General features: G+C 39.8%; 1 protein-coding gene across 2 annotated transcripts in view; it reads left to right on the forward strand.

The window, feature by feature from the left end:
• LOC143297520 (phospholipid-transporting ATPase ID-like) overlaps nt 1-15,867 on the forward strand; it is a 63,446-nt gene that overhangs the window by 21,119 nt on the left and 26,460 nt on the right. For both annotated transcript variants that reach the window (XM_076609921.1, XM_076609920.1), the window contains exons 5-18: nt 771-869; nt 1,760-1,894; nt 2,732-2,802; nt 5,157-5,239; nt 5,812-6,059; nt 6,646-6,857; nt 7,981-8,143; nt 8,686-8,775; nt 9,531-9,696; nt 11,864-11,943; nt 12,651-12,752; nt 13,806-13,925; nt 14,701-14,798; nt 15,541-15,719. In XM_076609921.1, the coding sequence (XP_076466036.1) occupies nt 771-869; nt 1,760-1,894; nt 2,732-2,802; nt 5,157-5,239; nt 5,812-6,059; nt 6,646-6,857; nt 7,981-8,143; nt 8,686-8,775; nt 9,531-9,696; nt 11,864-11,943; nt 12,651-12,752; nt 13,806-13,925; nt 14,701-14,798; nt 15,541-15,719 (1,846 nt within the window). The remainder of the gene's footprint in view (nt 1-770; nt 870-1,759; nt 1,895-2,731; nt 2,803-5,156; nt 5,240-5,811; nt 6,060-6,645; nt 6,858-7,980; nt 8,144-8,685; nt 8,776-9,530; nt 9,697-11,863; nt 11,944-12,650; nt 12,753-13,805; nt 13,926-14,700; nt 14,799-15,540; nt 15,720-15,867) is intronic.

A 15,867-nucleotide genomic window follows, 5' to 3' on the forward strand; every position in this document is an offset into this window, starting at 1 on the left:
TAGACCAGAGCATAATTATGAGTATTTTAAGCAGTCATATTGTCTCTTTAACTTAGAGTTGGTACCGTTGTCTGCCAGTTACACCAGGTCAAAACTGATGATTAATTTTGTTTGATATTTGTTGTTGTCTTGGACTTCAAGTTGTGTCACTTTGAGCCAACCTGGTCTAGTATATGAAAATGACTATATTTAAAGTTGGATTGATTGATGTTGAAATAATAGATAATCAACAACAATAACAACAAAAAGAAAACAAATTGAAAAAAAAACCAAATAGATAGTGATATATTTTTCTGGTAATTTTTTTCCCCATAGTAATGTATTTCAAAACGAAAATATAATCTTGATGTGAACCAGCTTGGCGATGAATACCATGAATTTGAAATGAAAATCTAAGCGACTTACACAGATTAATGTACATACCTTTATTTGATCTTTCGCCTTTTTATTTACTCAGACTGATACGTATGTACCGTTACTGGATCTTTCGTCTTAATTATTAATATTGTTATGATTTTTGTTTTGTTTTGTTTTTTTGCATCTGACTGCACCAACCTGTGGATGACTTTGAACCGATGGACATGTTTGCTGCACTTTGCGGCGGTCTTCCTGTGAACGGGGTGTGATTGTGTGGTGCATTTTGCTGCCGTCTCCCTGCATATTGTATGGTGCGTTTTGCTGCCATCTTCCTGTGGACTGTGTGGTGCTTTTTTGCTGCCATCTTCCTGTGTGGTGGGGTTGTGGCTCTGTGCTGCTGCTTCTCCCTGCAGTTGATGCCCGTCATCTCCTCTCTGACACCCCTCACCACCTTCATTCCACTGGTGGCTGTGCTGTTCGTCACCGCTACCAAAGATGCTGTGGACGATATTGTGAGTGGAATGTTTTATGTGTGTGTGTGTGTGTGTGTGTGTGTGTGTGCATGTGTGTGTGTGTGTGTGTCTTTGTGTTTGTATTATATTATGTGGTGTGTGTGTGTTTGTTATGTGGTGTGTGTGTGTGTGCGTGTGTGTGTGTGTGCGTGTGTGTGTGCGTGTGCACGCGTGTGTGCGTGTGTGTGCATGAGGTTCGTGTGTCAGTGTGTGTCAGTGTGCATATATGAGTGTGAAAATGAGTATATATTATATGTTTTGCTGTAGCAAACTTTCCATTACTTTTGCAATTTTAACTTTGTATGTGTACGTGTGTGTGTACTTGCTTGTTTATGTGTGTGTTTGTGTTTGCATGTGCAAGCAGATATGTATGTGAATGAGTGAGTGAGTGTTTGTGTCATTGTGGGAAACTTGTCATTAGTTTTGCTGTGTGTGTGTTTTGCTGCTTCATCAGTTTTGCTTTATTTCAAAGTATGTCTAACATGGTGTTAAGTACTGATACTTTTTTCGTCTTGATGGCGACATTGTGTCAGATACTGGTAGTTTTTCTTCATGATGTTAAACATTGTGTCAAGTACTGATACTTTTTTCGTCTTGATGTCAAACGTTGTGTCAAGTACTGATCCTTTTTCGTCTTAATGGTGACATTGTGTCAGGTACTGGTAGTTTTTTGTCTTGATGTCAAACGTTGTGTCAAGTACTGATCCTTTTTCATCTTAATGGTGACATTGTGTCAAGTACTGATACTTCTTCGTCTTGATGTCAAACGTTGTGTCAAGTACTGGTAGTTTTTCGTCTTGATGTCAATCATTGTGTCAAGTACTGATAGTGATACTTTTTCGTCTTGATGTGTGACATTGTGTCCGCTCTGCATCCATTCTGTGCTGCAGCAAAGACACCGGAGCGATGCGCAGGTCAACAACCGAACGTCGTACGTGCTGCGGAATGGGGAGATTGTGGAAGAGCGCTGGCATAAGGTGTCCGTGGGGGACATCATAAAGCTGAAGAACAATGACTTTGTGGCGGTGAGTGAGAGATAAGTGCGTATGTGTTATTTTGTTTCTTTGTGGTGGTGAGTTAGAGATAAGTATTGTAGGTGTTATTTTGTTTCTTTGTGGCGGTGAGTAAGAGATAAGTATTGTAGGTGTTATTTTTGTTTCTTTGTGGCAGTGAGTAAGAGATAAGTATTGTAGGTGTTATTTTGTTTCTTTGTGGTGGTGAGTTAGAGATAAGTATTGTAGGTGTTATTTTGTTTCTTTGTGGCGGTGAGTAAGAGATAAGTATTGTAGGTGTTATTTTGTTTCTTTGTGGCGGTGAGTAAGAGATAAGTATTGTAGGTCTTATTTTTGTTTCATTAAGTTTAAAAACAATGACTTTGTCATTTGGCTGAAAGTAAGGGAATGCTAATGCTATACTATTTTGTTGTGTTTTTTTTTCACAGTTAAAGGCATGAAATATTATACTGTTATGGAAGGTGGATTGCTCCAATCAGTCCTTGTAGATTAAAGGCCAGGAAAAAAAAGTGTGGAATTTTGTTTTGTGAAGTCTGTGGATTGTGTGTGTGTGGGGAGGGGGGGGGAGGTGTAGGGGGGGGGGGGGGAGAAAAGGAGGAAAAGCTGCCTCCAGTGTCTGAGATGAGTTGCGTTTTGTTTGGATGTTCATACCACTACTTAGCCTTTGCTGTACTGCTGGTTCTTGCATATGCATTTTTTTTTTCTGCTGGCCCTTTGTGGTTGGCTGGGCTGGAAACAACAATGTATGTTATGTCTTGCTTTTTTCTGGAATCATTGTTCTTGTCAGTGTTTGTGTGGGATCTGACGGGAACAGGTGTGATGGTTTTTTTGTTACCTGTATGTTTTCAGGCTGATCTTCTGTTGCTGTCTACCAGTGAACCTCACAGTCTCTGCTACATTGAAACAGCTGAACTGGATGGGTGTGTATTTGTCTGTGTGTGTGTGTGTGTATGTGTGTGTGAGAATAGAATAGAATAGAATAGAATGGAATAGAATTGAATAGAGTAGATTTTATTGTCATGAAACCTTAAGGTTTATAAGACGCAAGTGCAATGGTAAATGAATGAATGAATAAAAAACCACAAAATTAATCAATCAGTTAATGCAATAAATTGCAGCTGCATTCATAAACAAATTTTCCTAATCTTGTTTGTGTATATTCATCATCTGTTAGCATCACCTGACTGGGAATATTTCCTGTGTTATTCGAATTCTGAATATCTTTTAAAAATTGTTGCCTCAAGGTTTTATATTTAATACAATGATCAAGAAGATGGATTTCATCTTTCAGTATGTTACACTTGTTGCACAATCTGTCTTCTTGTGGAATATTTAGATATCTACCTTTCTCAGTCTTTAGGTCATGCGCGCTTATTCTGAGTTTTGTTAAAGCTTGTCTGTGTTTTGTATCTGATATATTTAAAAGATAGGTTTCAGTTTTGTACTCTGCTACAATCGTATTGTAAAATTTTAGCTTTAATGTTTTTTTCTCTTTTATCTTTCCAGTGTTTGATATATTCATTTTCTAATTTTTGATATACCACGTATTTCAGTCTATGTACGCTGAATGTGAATTGGTTTTTCCAAATGTGATCAAGGCCTATAATTTTGAGTATCTTTCTAACAAATATCAACCATGGGGAAGTTGTATTTTTTTTTGTTGGTATATGGACTTATATAATTTGTTGATGAGGGAAGTTTCTGGTAATTGAATTATGTGAATCCAGTATGTAATAATTTGGCATATTATCTTTAAACTTATTGGGAATCTGCCCAATTCACCTAGCACAGGAAGCACCATAGCTTTTTGGTGTACTCCAAGTATTTGCTTACAGAATTTAATGTGTAATTTTTCATGTGGAAACTTATTTCATAAGCAGTCGTCAAAAAGACGTGTGTGTGTGTGAGTGTGAGTGTGTGTGTGTGTGTGTGTGTGTGTGTGTGTTGATTTGTGCATTAAATGTCAGAGCACTTTTTTTGTCTGAAAGAAAGGCTACTCCCCCATCCTCTCCAAACCCCCACCCCCAACAGATGCAGATTTCAGAAATACATAATTTCGCCTTTTTGTCTTTGCCTCACTTCCTGTCTGTATGAAGTGTGTATTGTGAACAGTGAGACTGGATTTAGGTAAACCTGCTTACTTATAGATACTTTTGATCTGTGATATGCTCTTTTTCCATGTTCAATTCCATCTGACTAAAAAAAATAACAACAACAAATGAACTGTCAGTTTGTGTGTTTTATGTATGTGTGTGTGTGTTTATGAGGCCACAGTGTTACTTCTCATGTGAGGTAATATAGTATATTTGACTGACGGATGAAACAGCTTTTAGAGTTAGACCTGTTGGTCTTTTTATCATTTATCATTAGATATGCTTGTTTCCAGTCATCAGCTTTTTGACCTGCATTTTCTCAAGGAATAACAATAACAAGAGGGTTCTGTTTAATAATGTTCTGTTTAATGGTTTGGTGTTTTTTTGCAAAAAAGCTAGATATCAGCATGACAAAAATTTTATGTAGTAGCAGATTTATTTATTTAGCTATTGACAAATGAGAATTGCCAGTTATGTAGTCTGGATTTTGACTTGCATTTTCTTGACCTATAAAAAGGGCTGTTGCTGAAATAATAAAGTTCTGATTCTTGTTCTGATTAACTATTTTATTCTAAACAGAAAGGCTAAATATCATCACAACAAATATTTTATGTAGTAATTGATTTACTTTTTTTTTTCTTGCTGAAATTAAATCCTGATTCTTACTCTGATTAACTAATGGACGCAATAGCCAAGTGGTTAGAGCATTGGACTTTCAATCTGAGGGTCCCGGATTAAAATCTCAGTAACAGCGCCTGGTGGGTAAAGTCTGGAGATTTTTCTGATCTCCCAGGTCAACATATGTGCAGACCTGCTTGTGCCTGAAACCCCTTCATGTCTGTATGCAATCAGAAGATTAAATACTCACATTAAAGATCCTGTAATCCATGTCAGCATTCAATGGGTTATGGAAACAAGAACATACCCAGCATGCACACCCCCGAAAACGGAATATGGCTGCCTACAATGCAGGGTAAAAATGGTCATATACGTGAAAGCCTACTCATGTATGTATGAGTAAATGTGGGAGTTGTAGCCCACGAACGAAGAAGAAGAAGAGGAAGAATTCTGACGAACTATTTTTTTTATTAAAAAAGCTAAATATGACAACAAATATTATATGATGTAATATTTTAATTTAATTTTTTGTACATAACTTTTCCTGTGCTTTTGTTGACCAGGGAAACCAATTTGAAGGTGCGACAGGCCCTGGAGGTCACAGCAGAACTGGCCAATGACCATGCCAAAATGGCTGCTTTTGATGGTAAATTGGATTGGCCGTTACTGACTTTAGTTTGAAATGAAGGTCATGTAATTGTAACTTATCTCTCTGCACTCAGGTTGTGTTTTGGTTTTGGTTGATATTGTTTTGGTATTATATTGTATATTATTATTGATATTGTGTGAAAATATATTGAAGGAGGGCCCGTGTGTTAAAAAAAGAAAATAGAGTTAAGAAGAAATTGTTTAAATCAACTTATTAAGAAAAAAATATGAAAGGTAAAATCTTGAGCACACCAGAAATAAAGGAAAACAGTATGTTTCTGTGCATTAAAAACAACAACAAGACCATCTGGTGATTACCCGTTGACAGTAATGTCACGCTTAGAGATTTTTCACTTTTTTTTTTTTTTTTTTTTTTTTTTACACACATGGGCTAAAAATACACCAGAAATGACGAGATAAATTATCTGTTTTTGATAAATATGTAGAGATATTTTTTTTAATTAATAAAATCTTTAAAAAAAAAAAAAAAAGTAGCCACAACCTGCCACTCACAAGATTTGTCATTTTGTCGTTCCCCCCCCCCACCCCCCCCACCCCCCCAAATACCAGCGGAGATAATCAGCGAGCCGCCCAACAACCGGCTGTCCAAGTTTGACGGCAAGATGCACTGGAACGGCCAGACGTACTCCCTGGACAATGAGAAGGTCCTGCTGCGAGGCTGTGTGCTGCGCAACACGGAGTGGTGCTACGGGGTGGTCATCTTCGCTGGCAAGGACACCAAGCTGATGATGAACAGCGGCAAGACCAAGTTCAAGCGCACTCACATTGATCGCTTGATGAACAAGCTGATTGTTGGTGTAAGTTGTTGGGTGGATTTGTTGTGTTTTGGTTGGAAGGGTTTTTGTGGGTGTAAGTGGTTGGTTGTTTATGGGTTGTATTGTATAGTATTGTATTACTCTTTTTTTTTGTTGTTGTTGCAACAGATTTCTCTGTGTGAAATTCGGGCTGCTCTCCCCCAGGGTGAGCGCGTTGTTAAGCTGAGAGCGCCACCCATTTTTTTGTATTTTTTTCTGCCTGTAATTTTATTTGTTATCCTATCGGGGGTAAAAGTGTTTCTGTGGAAAGAATGCTAACAAGTTTGGGACAGATGTCTGTGTGTGTGTGCTTGTGTGTGTGTGTGTGTGTGTGTGTGTGTGTCTGTGAATGTGATGATGAACAGTTGCTAAACCAAGTTTAGGCGCACCCACATTGATTAGTTGCTGAACAAGCTGATTGTTGGTGTAAGGGGGAGTGCTTTTTTGTGTGTGTGTGTGTGTGTGGTAAAATTGTTTCTGTGGAATTTTCATAATGGTGCAGGACAAATGTAAGTGTTTGCCTCCTAGTTTGAAAGTCATATGTATTGCAGCTGACTGTGCTTTCTTTATCGTACATGTGTGTGTACAGATATTTCTGTTCCTGGTCACCATGTGCCTGATTTGCACCATTGCCTGCGGAGTGTGGGAGGGGGTGACTGGTTACGACTTCCAGGCCTTCCTGCCCTGGGAGTACTTCATCCCTGAGCGCAAAGCAGTCGGTGCTACGGTTATCGCCTTCCTTGTCTTTCTCTCCTACACCATCATCCTCAACACTGTAGTGCCTATCTCACTCTACGTGAGGTCAGTTTGCGGAAGTTTTGTGTTGGTTTCTTTATGTGTGTGGGTTTGGGGATGGGGGGTTGGGGGGTTGGTGTTTGGTCTCCAGGAAAATGCCTTGGGTATGAGAGAGTATGCGTTTTACAGACCTTTTTTTTTTTTGTGATGGCTGGTTTGCATGTGACATAATGGGACTGGTTAAATTAGTGTAGTGGGGGACTGGTATTGGGTTAATCTTAAGGAAAGTGCCTCGTGTATGTTTGAGTATGTATCTTACAGAGCTTTTTGTGATCTCTGGCTTGTTAGATTGTAATATTATTGGATTGGATTATTCTTTAGAAATTTGCCTGCCTTGTAAGAAGAGTATGCGTTTTACAGACTTTTATTAAGTTTAAAAAAAAATCTGCATGGGACTGGACAAACCAGTGAAAATGGACGGAGAGGAGTTTAATCTACCATCTGTTACAAATGTGTTTTGCCCATGGTTTAATTCTGCCATCTGTTACATATGTGTTTTGCCCACGGTTTAATTCTGCCATCTGTTACATTTCTGCCATCTGTTACAAATGTGTTTTGCCCACGGTTTAATTCTGCCATCTGTTACAAATGTGTTTTGCCCACGGTTTAATTCTGCCATCTGTTACAAATGTGTTTTGCCCACGGTTTAATTCTGCCATCTGTTACAAATGTGTTTTACCAATACCAACTTAAGAAATAAAGCACAGGTAGTTCTTTGAACGATCATCACTCAGGCCATTGGTACCTGTCATCTGTTTGGTGTCACTGCAAGGTGAAACATTCTTCGCAACACCTACTTCAGCTATCAGCAGAGTGTACAAGAGTACTGATCTTTTCTGATTTGTGTGTGTGTTTTGTGTTTCGTGTTTGTGTATGTATGTGTAAATAGGAGTCGGAAATAATTCAAAGTCACACCTGTATTGAATGCACAGAAACTGCATTGATTAATTCCCAAGAAAGTGCAGTGCTTTGCTAAATGGAGGAAAATTTTACCCAGACATTTCATGCACATTAGGACAATGAGACGCAAAATATGAAAGTTTTCTGGTAGGTTGATGTTCATTTCACAATTAAAAGAAAATTATTGATTGTGTTTTGCTACATTTTTGTTGTTGTGTGTGTCCTCCAGCGTTGAAATCATCCGTCTTGCACACAGCCTGTGGATCAACTGGGACATCAAGATGTTTTATGACAAAAACAACACTCCGGCCAAGGCCCGAACCACAGCCCTCAACGAGGAGTTGGGCCAGATTGAATATATCTTCTCTGACAAAACGGGCACTCTTACACAGGTGGGCTACTGTCAGTCTGGGGTTTTCACTTTAATTGTGTATATATGTTTGATTTGTGGATATTATAATTCCATTCTTAGAGGGCTTAGCAGTAAGCGATTTCTGAATATTCAGATGTCTTGAACTTGTCAAATTTATAATATGTCTTCAATTTTGTAGGTTTATGAATATCTTCTATTCAGTGGGTTTATAAATATCTTTAATTTAGAAGCTCAGTGATTAGTCATGAAGTCAGTCGATTTATAAAGGACATGAGTGCATTATGTTTATGATTGTATTGAATTCAGTCGGTTTACCAATGTCTTGAAATTAGTGGAATTATAAATGTCTTGAATCTTGTAAGTTTATAAATGTCTTGAATTCAGTAGGTTTGTTACTGCCTAGATAACTGAATTCATTTGGTTTGAATACTGGAGATGAAGGGCTGTAGATAGAAATAAAATATGAGAGGTAAGTCGGTGTGTGATAAGATAGTGAGTGGATTTCTGTGACCTTTTTAATGTATGGTAATGGTGTTGAATGATGTTGGCTTATGTTTTCAGAATGTCATGACCTTCAACAAGTGTTCAATAAACGGGAGATCCTATGGAGACCCAACAGACAGGGAAGGAAATCCAGCTGAAGTCTCTGAGGTATTGTGTGTGTCTGTGTGTCACTCTGTGTGTGTGTGTTTATGTTTGTGTGTGTGTGTGTATGTGTGTGTGTGCGTGTGTGTGTGTGCGTATGTGTGTGTGTGTGGGTATGTGTGTGTGTGTGTGTGTGTGTGTGTCACTGTATGTGTGTGTGTCAGTGTGTATGTGTTTGTGTGTCAGTGTGTATGTGTGTTTTTTTTTTTTTGTGTGTGTGTGTCACTGTGTTCATTCTTTAGTTTAACATCTTTTCACAGTAAGTGATATTAGATGAGGACAGGAAAAAAATTGGAGGGGGGGAAAAAATTAATGTGTACGCATGCGAGTAAGTGAAAGTGTGTGTGTGTGCATGTGTGTGTGTGTGTGTTACATATAGAAAATGATTGATTTAAAAAAGGGAGAGAGTGAGAGAGAGAGAGAGAGAGAGAGAAAGCATAACAATATAACATCTTTGTAATGAAAAACTAACACTGTGTGTTTGTGTGTGTGTGTGTGACTGTGTGTGTGTGTCTCTGTGTGTTAGTATGTGTGTGTGTTTGTCACTCTGTATGTGTGTTTGTGTGTGTGTGTGTGTTTGTACATGCGTATATGCATACATGCATATTTGTGTGTGTGCAGCCATGGACGATGCATACAATAATCATAAACAAATGATAATCGACTCTCGTATTGCTCTAAGCTCCTGTCTTCCTTGTACTTGCACAGGCATAGATCTGTGTTCCCTGTTGGTGTACATCGATGTGTTTTGGTGTGCGCAGTACACGCCGCGGGTGGACTTCTCAGCAAACCCGTACTACGAGAAGAGTTTCCAGTTCTACGACCAGAAACTGCTGGAGGTGGTGAGGACGGGGGACCCCCACTGCCACACATTCTTCACTCTGCTGGCCCTCTGCCACACCGTCATGCCCGAGGTGCACGAAGATGGTGAGAGTTACCTCCTCTTTTTGCCCAGAGTTACCTTCTCTTTTTGCCCTTAGGTTCTATGTAGGGAGCGGTGCCATTGCGGAAAGGTTAGGTGGGTTAGGTGTGGGTATTCTGAACTAGTGTTCACCTGTGATCAGGGTTTGAGGTATTGTGTCCTTGGGGAAAGGCAGTTTACTCTAATGATTAATTCCTCACAGGGTTCAAGGTATTGTGTCCTTGGGGAAAGGCAGTTTACTCTAATGATTAATTCCTCACAGGGTTCAAGGTATTGTGTCCTTGGGGAAAGGCAGTTTACTCTGATATTCCTGACAGGGTTCGAGGTATTGTGTCCTTGGGGAAAGGCAGTTTACTCTGATATTCCTCACAGGGTTCGAGGTATTGTGTCCTTGGGGAAAGGCAGTTTACTCGGATATTCCTCACAGGGTTCGAGGTATTGTGTCCTTGGGGAAAGGCAGTTTACTTGGATATTCCTCACAGGGTTCGAGGTATTGTGTCCTTGGGGAAAGGCAGTTTACTCTGATATTCTTCACAGGGTTCGAGGTATTGTGTCCTTGGGGAAAGGCAGTTTACTTGGATATTCCTCACAGGGTTCGAGGTATTGTGTCCTTGGGGAAAGGCAGTTTACTCTGATATTCTTCACAGGGTTCGAGGTATTGTGTCCTTGGGGAAAGGCAGTTTACTCTGATATTCCTGACAGGGTTCAAGGTATTGTGTCCTTGGGGAAAGGCAGTTTACTCTGATATTCCTGACAGGGTTCGAGGTATTGTGTCCTTGCGGAAAGGCAGTTTACTCTGATATTCCTGACAGGGTTCAAGGTATTGTGTCCTTGGGGAAAGGCAGTTTACTCTTATACTCCTGACAGGGTTCAAGGTATTGTGTCCTTAGGGAAAGGCAGTTTACTCTGATATTCCTGACAGGGTTCAAGGTATTGTGTCCTTGGGGAAAGGCAGTTTACTCTGATATTCCTCACAGGGTTCAAGGTATTGTGTCCTTGGGGAAAGAGTCCTTAGGGAAAGGCAGTTTACTCTGATATTCCTCACAGGGTTCGAGGTATTGTGTCCTTGGGGAAAGGCACTTTACTCTGATATTCCTGACCCCTCCCAGGTGTGAATGAGTACCTGACTTTGGGGAAGGTTATAATTGGGGAATGAGAGGATCAGGCCCTGCCTTCCTGTGCTGAGCTGTAGACTCAGTGGATGTCAGTTCACTGCCCCGGTGGCTGTAAAAGGCTATGGGATGTTTAACCTGTTTAACCCTGTGCCATCAGTGGAGCCATAAACGACGAAGATGAATAAATAGATAAATAGGTGTTGGTTGTGTGGGTTTTTTTTTTAGGGTAGTTCCATTAGATATCTGTATCGTTTCAGTGGCATTACTCCTGCACTACTCATCCCGAGTTCCTCTAACACAGCCACAGCCAGGTTCGTCGGCTGCAGTCTCCATACCTGCAGTCCACAGGAAGCTATATTAAATTGCTAAAAGACGAGACAGTAGAGGAGACACAGTACTGTTACGAGTTACTGTAGTTGTTTCCGGGTAGTGGCAGTTCTTATTCAACATACACAGCAACACATCTGTGGTACTTGGCCCCTTTACTGACGATAACAATTGCTGAACCAGAGTTGCATGAAGATAGAGAGTTCCTTTATTATTATTTTTTCTCCAGGTCCTATGAAATTCATATTAGATGGATGTTTGATATTTAATTGATGTTCAGCGATGATATACCTCTGTGCAGTCAGCTTGGAAATAAGCAATAAAGATGATAAAAAAAAAAAAAAAGGATATGATTTTTTTTGCTGTCCCATCATCTGCACTGTTTCATTGGCATTGGTCCTACACTGGCCATCACGAGTCTCCTGCTCATGAGCACAGCAACAGACACTGCATTTATTGGTTGGAGTGGAGAGTGGAAAGATCAGTTTAGATATTTTTAGCTTATAAAGTCATAATGCAAATGAGGTGCCACTCCAATAAATTCAAAACTTTATAAATCCCTCATTGGGTTTCTTTGTTCTGAAACAGTTGTGAACAGTAGGGCCTCGATCGGGGCCCATGGTCCACAGAGAGAGAGTTAACTGACCTTATGGCACCATTTTGGTTTTAGGAAACAGATGGGTAGTCAGTCCAGGAATGTAGACAACTTGATTTGATTTGATGTCACCAGGAACCCTGGAGTACCAGGCACAGTCTCCAGACGAAGCAGCCTTGGTGTCTGCAGCCCGCAACTTTGGCTTTGTCTTCAAGGTGAGTCCTGCCGCTCAGTGCCCTGAATTGAAGGGTGCTACGGACCAGTGGTTATTGCGCTGGGTTGGGTTGCATGAGCGAACTCAGCAGTGCTAAGTTTGCTTATCGTTAAGAATGTTCCCAACTCCATGGCAAATTCCATATATGAAAGGACATTCTTAACTCCAAGCAAACTTAGCGCTGCAAAGATAATCTTATGCAACCTGCCCTAGGTCTGCTAATCCAAGCATCCTGGGTTCAAATTTTAGGGAAGAAAATTTCCCCCCTTTTTTTTTCTGGCCATCTAAAGTAAAGACTAAGGCATGAAGAGTCTGGTTTTCCTTTTTTCAAATTTTTTTTAATCCATTTAAAAGTAAAATCTAAGGTATGAGAAGTCTGGATACAAGGACCTTTGGGACTCATGATACCTACTTCTGGGAGGTTGTCAGCCGTAGCTACTTTTGTTTTCACCGCATAGGCGGATAGTAGTTTGCACAGGACAGGAATGTCAGACCCCTGTCAGAGTCTGCACTAGTGGGTCACGGTAAGTATGTTATTTAAACATAATTTTAGATAGAAAATTTCCTTTTAACTTTCATGACGGTCCCTAAATACAACAGTAATGATCACCCCTTGATCTGTAAATTGTGTCAGACATTATTATTATACTTTTTTTTCATTCAGGCTTGTACCCCAGATTGTGATTCTTTTTGTATGTGTGTGTGCAGTCCCGTACCCCGAATACAATCACGATTGATGTTCACGGGATACAAGAGGAGTATGAGCTGCTGTGCATTCTGGACTTCAACAATGTGCGCAAACGCATGTCTGTGAGTATGATTCTATCTTTGGAGGTTTTTGTGTCATCTGTCCGTCGGTTATAACGTGTCAGTGTGAGTATGAGTGGTCCTTTTTTTGTAAATCTATATATATTTTTTCGGTTTGGGATGGAAACACAACTTCAACAGTGTGTGCAAACGCATGTCTGTGAGTATGATTCTGTCTTTGGAGGTTTTTGTGTTTGTCCGTCGGTTATAACGTGTCAGTGTGAGTATGAGTGGTCATTTTTTGTAAATATATATATATATATTTTTTTGGTTTGGGATGGAAACACACGCTCACACCCTTCTCAACCCCCCATCAATACTATCCTTGTTCATTTCATCTTGATACTGAAAGAAATGCAAATTTATAATTTGATTCACCATTATCTTAAGTTTCCTTCAGAATGGTGGCGATGTGTTCTTGCCACATAGATTGATTTGATAAGTGCTTGCTTGACTGGTATTATTGATCAGTTTGATTAAATGATTTCTTACTTGACTGGTATTATTGATCAGTTTGCATGATTTCTTACTTGACTGGTATTATTGATCAGTTTGAATGATTTCTTACTTGACTGGTATTATTGATCAGTTATAATTGGATTCATCATTTCCTTAAGTTTCCTTCAGACTGGTGGTGATGTGTTCTTGTCACAGAGATTGATTTAATGCTTGCTTGACTGGTATTATTGATCAGTTTGATTGATGATTTCTTACTTGACTGGTATTATTTATCAGTTTGATTGAATAATTTCTTACTTGGACTGGTATTATTGATCAGTTTGATGAACAATTTCTTACTTGACTGGTATTATTGATCAGTTTGATTGAATAATTTCTCACTTGGACTGGTATTATTGATCAGTTTGATGAACAATTTCTTACTTGACTGGTATTATTGATCAGTTTGATTGAATAATTTCTTACTTGACTGGTATTATTGATCAGTTTGATTGAATAATTTCTTACTTGACTGGTATTATTGATCAGTTTGATTGAATAATTTCTTACTTGACTGGTATTATTGATCAGTTGACATTGCTCTGTGTTTTTGTGCAGGTGATAGTGAGGAAGGACGGCCAGATCAAGCTGTTCTGTAAAGGGGCAGACAACATTATTTTTGAGCGCCTCAGTCCCAACAGCGCGGACATGAAGGAGCTGACTACACACCATCTGAATGTGAGTCTGTGGGGTTGGGGATAGCAGGGAGGGTGTGCAGGCCTGCTTTCATGGTGGACTTTTCGTTGCTCGCAGAGCAAGAAATAGGTCATGTGACGTCTTGGGCAGCCCCCCACCTTAACTGGCTTCTCTGAGCTTGCACTGCCTTCGTTCGGACAACTTGTTGGCAAAGTTTATATATAAATGGATCAGCTCGAATGTGTAATGGCAGAGGTATGACAGAAACACGCCCAAGGTAAACCTAGAAGACTGAAACAAAGAATGGGTGTAATTATAAAACCAAATATATCTTGTAAACTGTTCAAAATCCTTTCGTCAGAACGGGGACTTCCACAACAAAATTTTAGCCTTTTGGTGACCTGGATAAAAGGAAATGGAGACGTGCATGTGCACGCGATTTTGGTCAGAAATAACTGGGGAACCTCCACAAAAATCATACGAAAGTGGGTCTGCACAGCCTCCATAGTTGGCTGACCAACTTCTGTTGTGTCATGAGTTTAAGTGCAATGAAATATTTGTGAAGTAACAGAACTTGCTTTGAAGTCTGCAGGCAGTGGGCACAACAGCTGAGTAGCACTGGATTTTCAGTCTGAGGAAGAGAGATCTGATCTCAGATTTCTGTGTGAGTGAATCTTGGAAGAGAAAAGTTGACTGCGGATTGCAGTTCTGACATGCTTTGATAAAAAAAAAAAATGGTGCCAGATTCCAACCCTTGTCCCATTGAATATGACTTGACTTAGGTGTCTAATCGAGTTTTCTTATGAACGTGTGTCAGGATTTTGCCCAGACTGGTCTGCGAACCCTGTGCCTGGCGGTCAAAGACATTGACCGAGAGACGTACGAGGGCTGGAAGGTCAAACACCATGAAGCCAGGTGAGAAAGCGTCTGTCCTGACAACGCTGTAAATTGCTGTGATTGATGTGTGTGATGTATGAGAGAGAGTGTTCTGTTGGAGCTAATTGTGCTGAAACGTGATGTGATTTCGTACTATTATTACGGGGAATGAAGATCACAGTGATGATGGAAGTTACTGTATTTGGATTCTTAATGCTGCTACTGAAAATTCAATTTAATTACACATACTTAACCGTGACCCAACTAGTGCAGACTCTGGCAGGGGTCTGACATTCCTGTCCTGTGCAAAATTTCCTTTTCTTTTACTTTTGGGGTTGGGGGGATAGTACACCCTTATAGCTATTTTCCTCCATGTAAATTAGCAAAACAAAATTTATTTTTTTATCTGTGTGTTTGTCCTGCTTTCTGTCAGATGTGAGTTGATAAAAAAAGATTTGAGATGTTTGAAAGTGCTATGTAAATGTACTATTACCTTTATTAAGCAATTACTACTATCCTTATTGTTCCTCTTCTTCTTCTTGTCATCATTATTATTATTTTTATTGTTGTTGTTGTTATTTTTTCTTCTTTTTCTTATTGTCATTATTGTAATTATTAGTGTTTTTTTAAAATTATCATTAACTACTGTACTACAGCTACTACATTTAGATTATTATTACTGCAGCAACTCTTAGTATCATCATCATCATCATCATCATCATCATCCTTATCATGATTATTACAATAATTCAACGCTTCCTGTTCTCCCACGCTCCCACAGCATATCCCTGGAGGACAGAGAGGAGAAGCTGGACGCGGTGTATGAGGAGATAGAGACGGACCTGATGTTGGTGGGGGCTTCGGCCATCGAGGACAAGCTTCAGGACGGGGTGCCGGAGACCATCGCCAACCTGGCTTTGGCCGACATCAAGATCTGGGTGCTGACCGGGGATAAACAGGGTGAGGGGGACATGGGTGGTATGGATGGGAGTGTTTTTCATTGTGTACAGGTGGTTTAATATTTGTTTTCCCCTTTTATTTTACTCTGTTTTGGTATTAAGACTCTTGTATGCTGACAGAGGGAAAACAGGGTGAGGGGGGCATGGGT

This window comes from Babylonia areolata, chromosome 22 (genome assembly GCF_041734735.1).
Source record: "Babylonia areolata isolate BAREFJ2019XMU chromosome 22, ASM4173473v1, whole genome shotgun sequence".
NCBI lineage: Eukaryota > Metazoa > Mollusca > Gastropoda > Neogastropoda > Buccinidae > Babylonia > Babylonia areolata.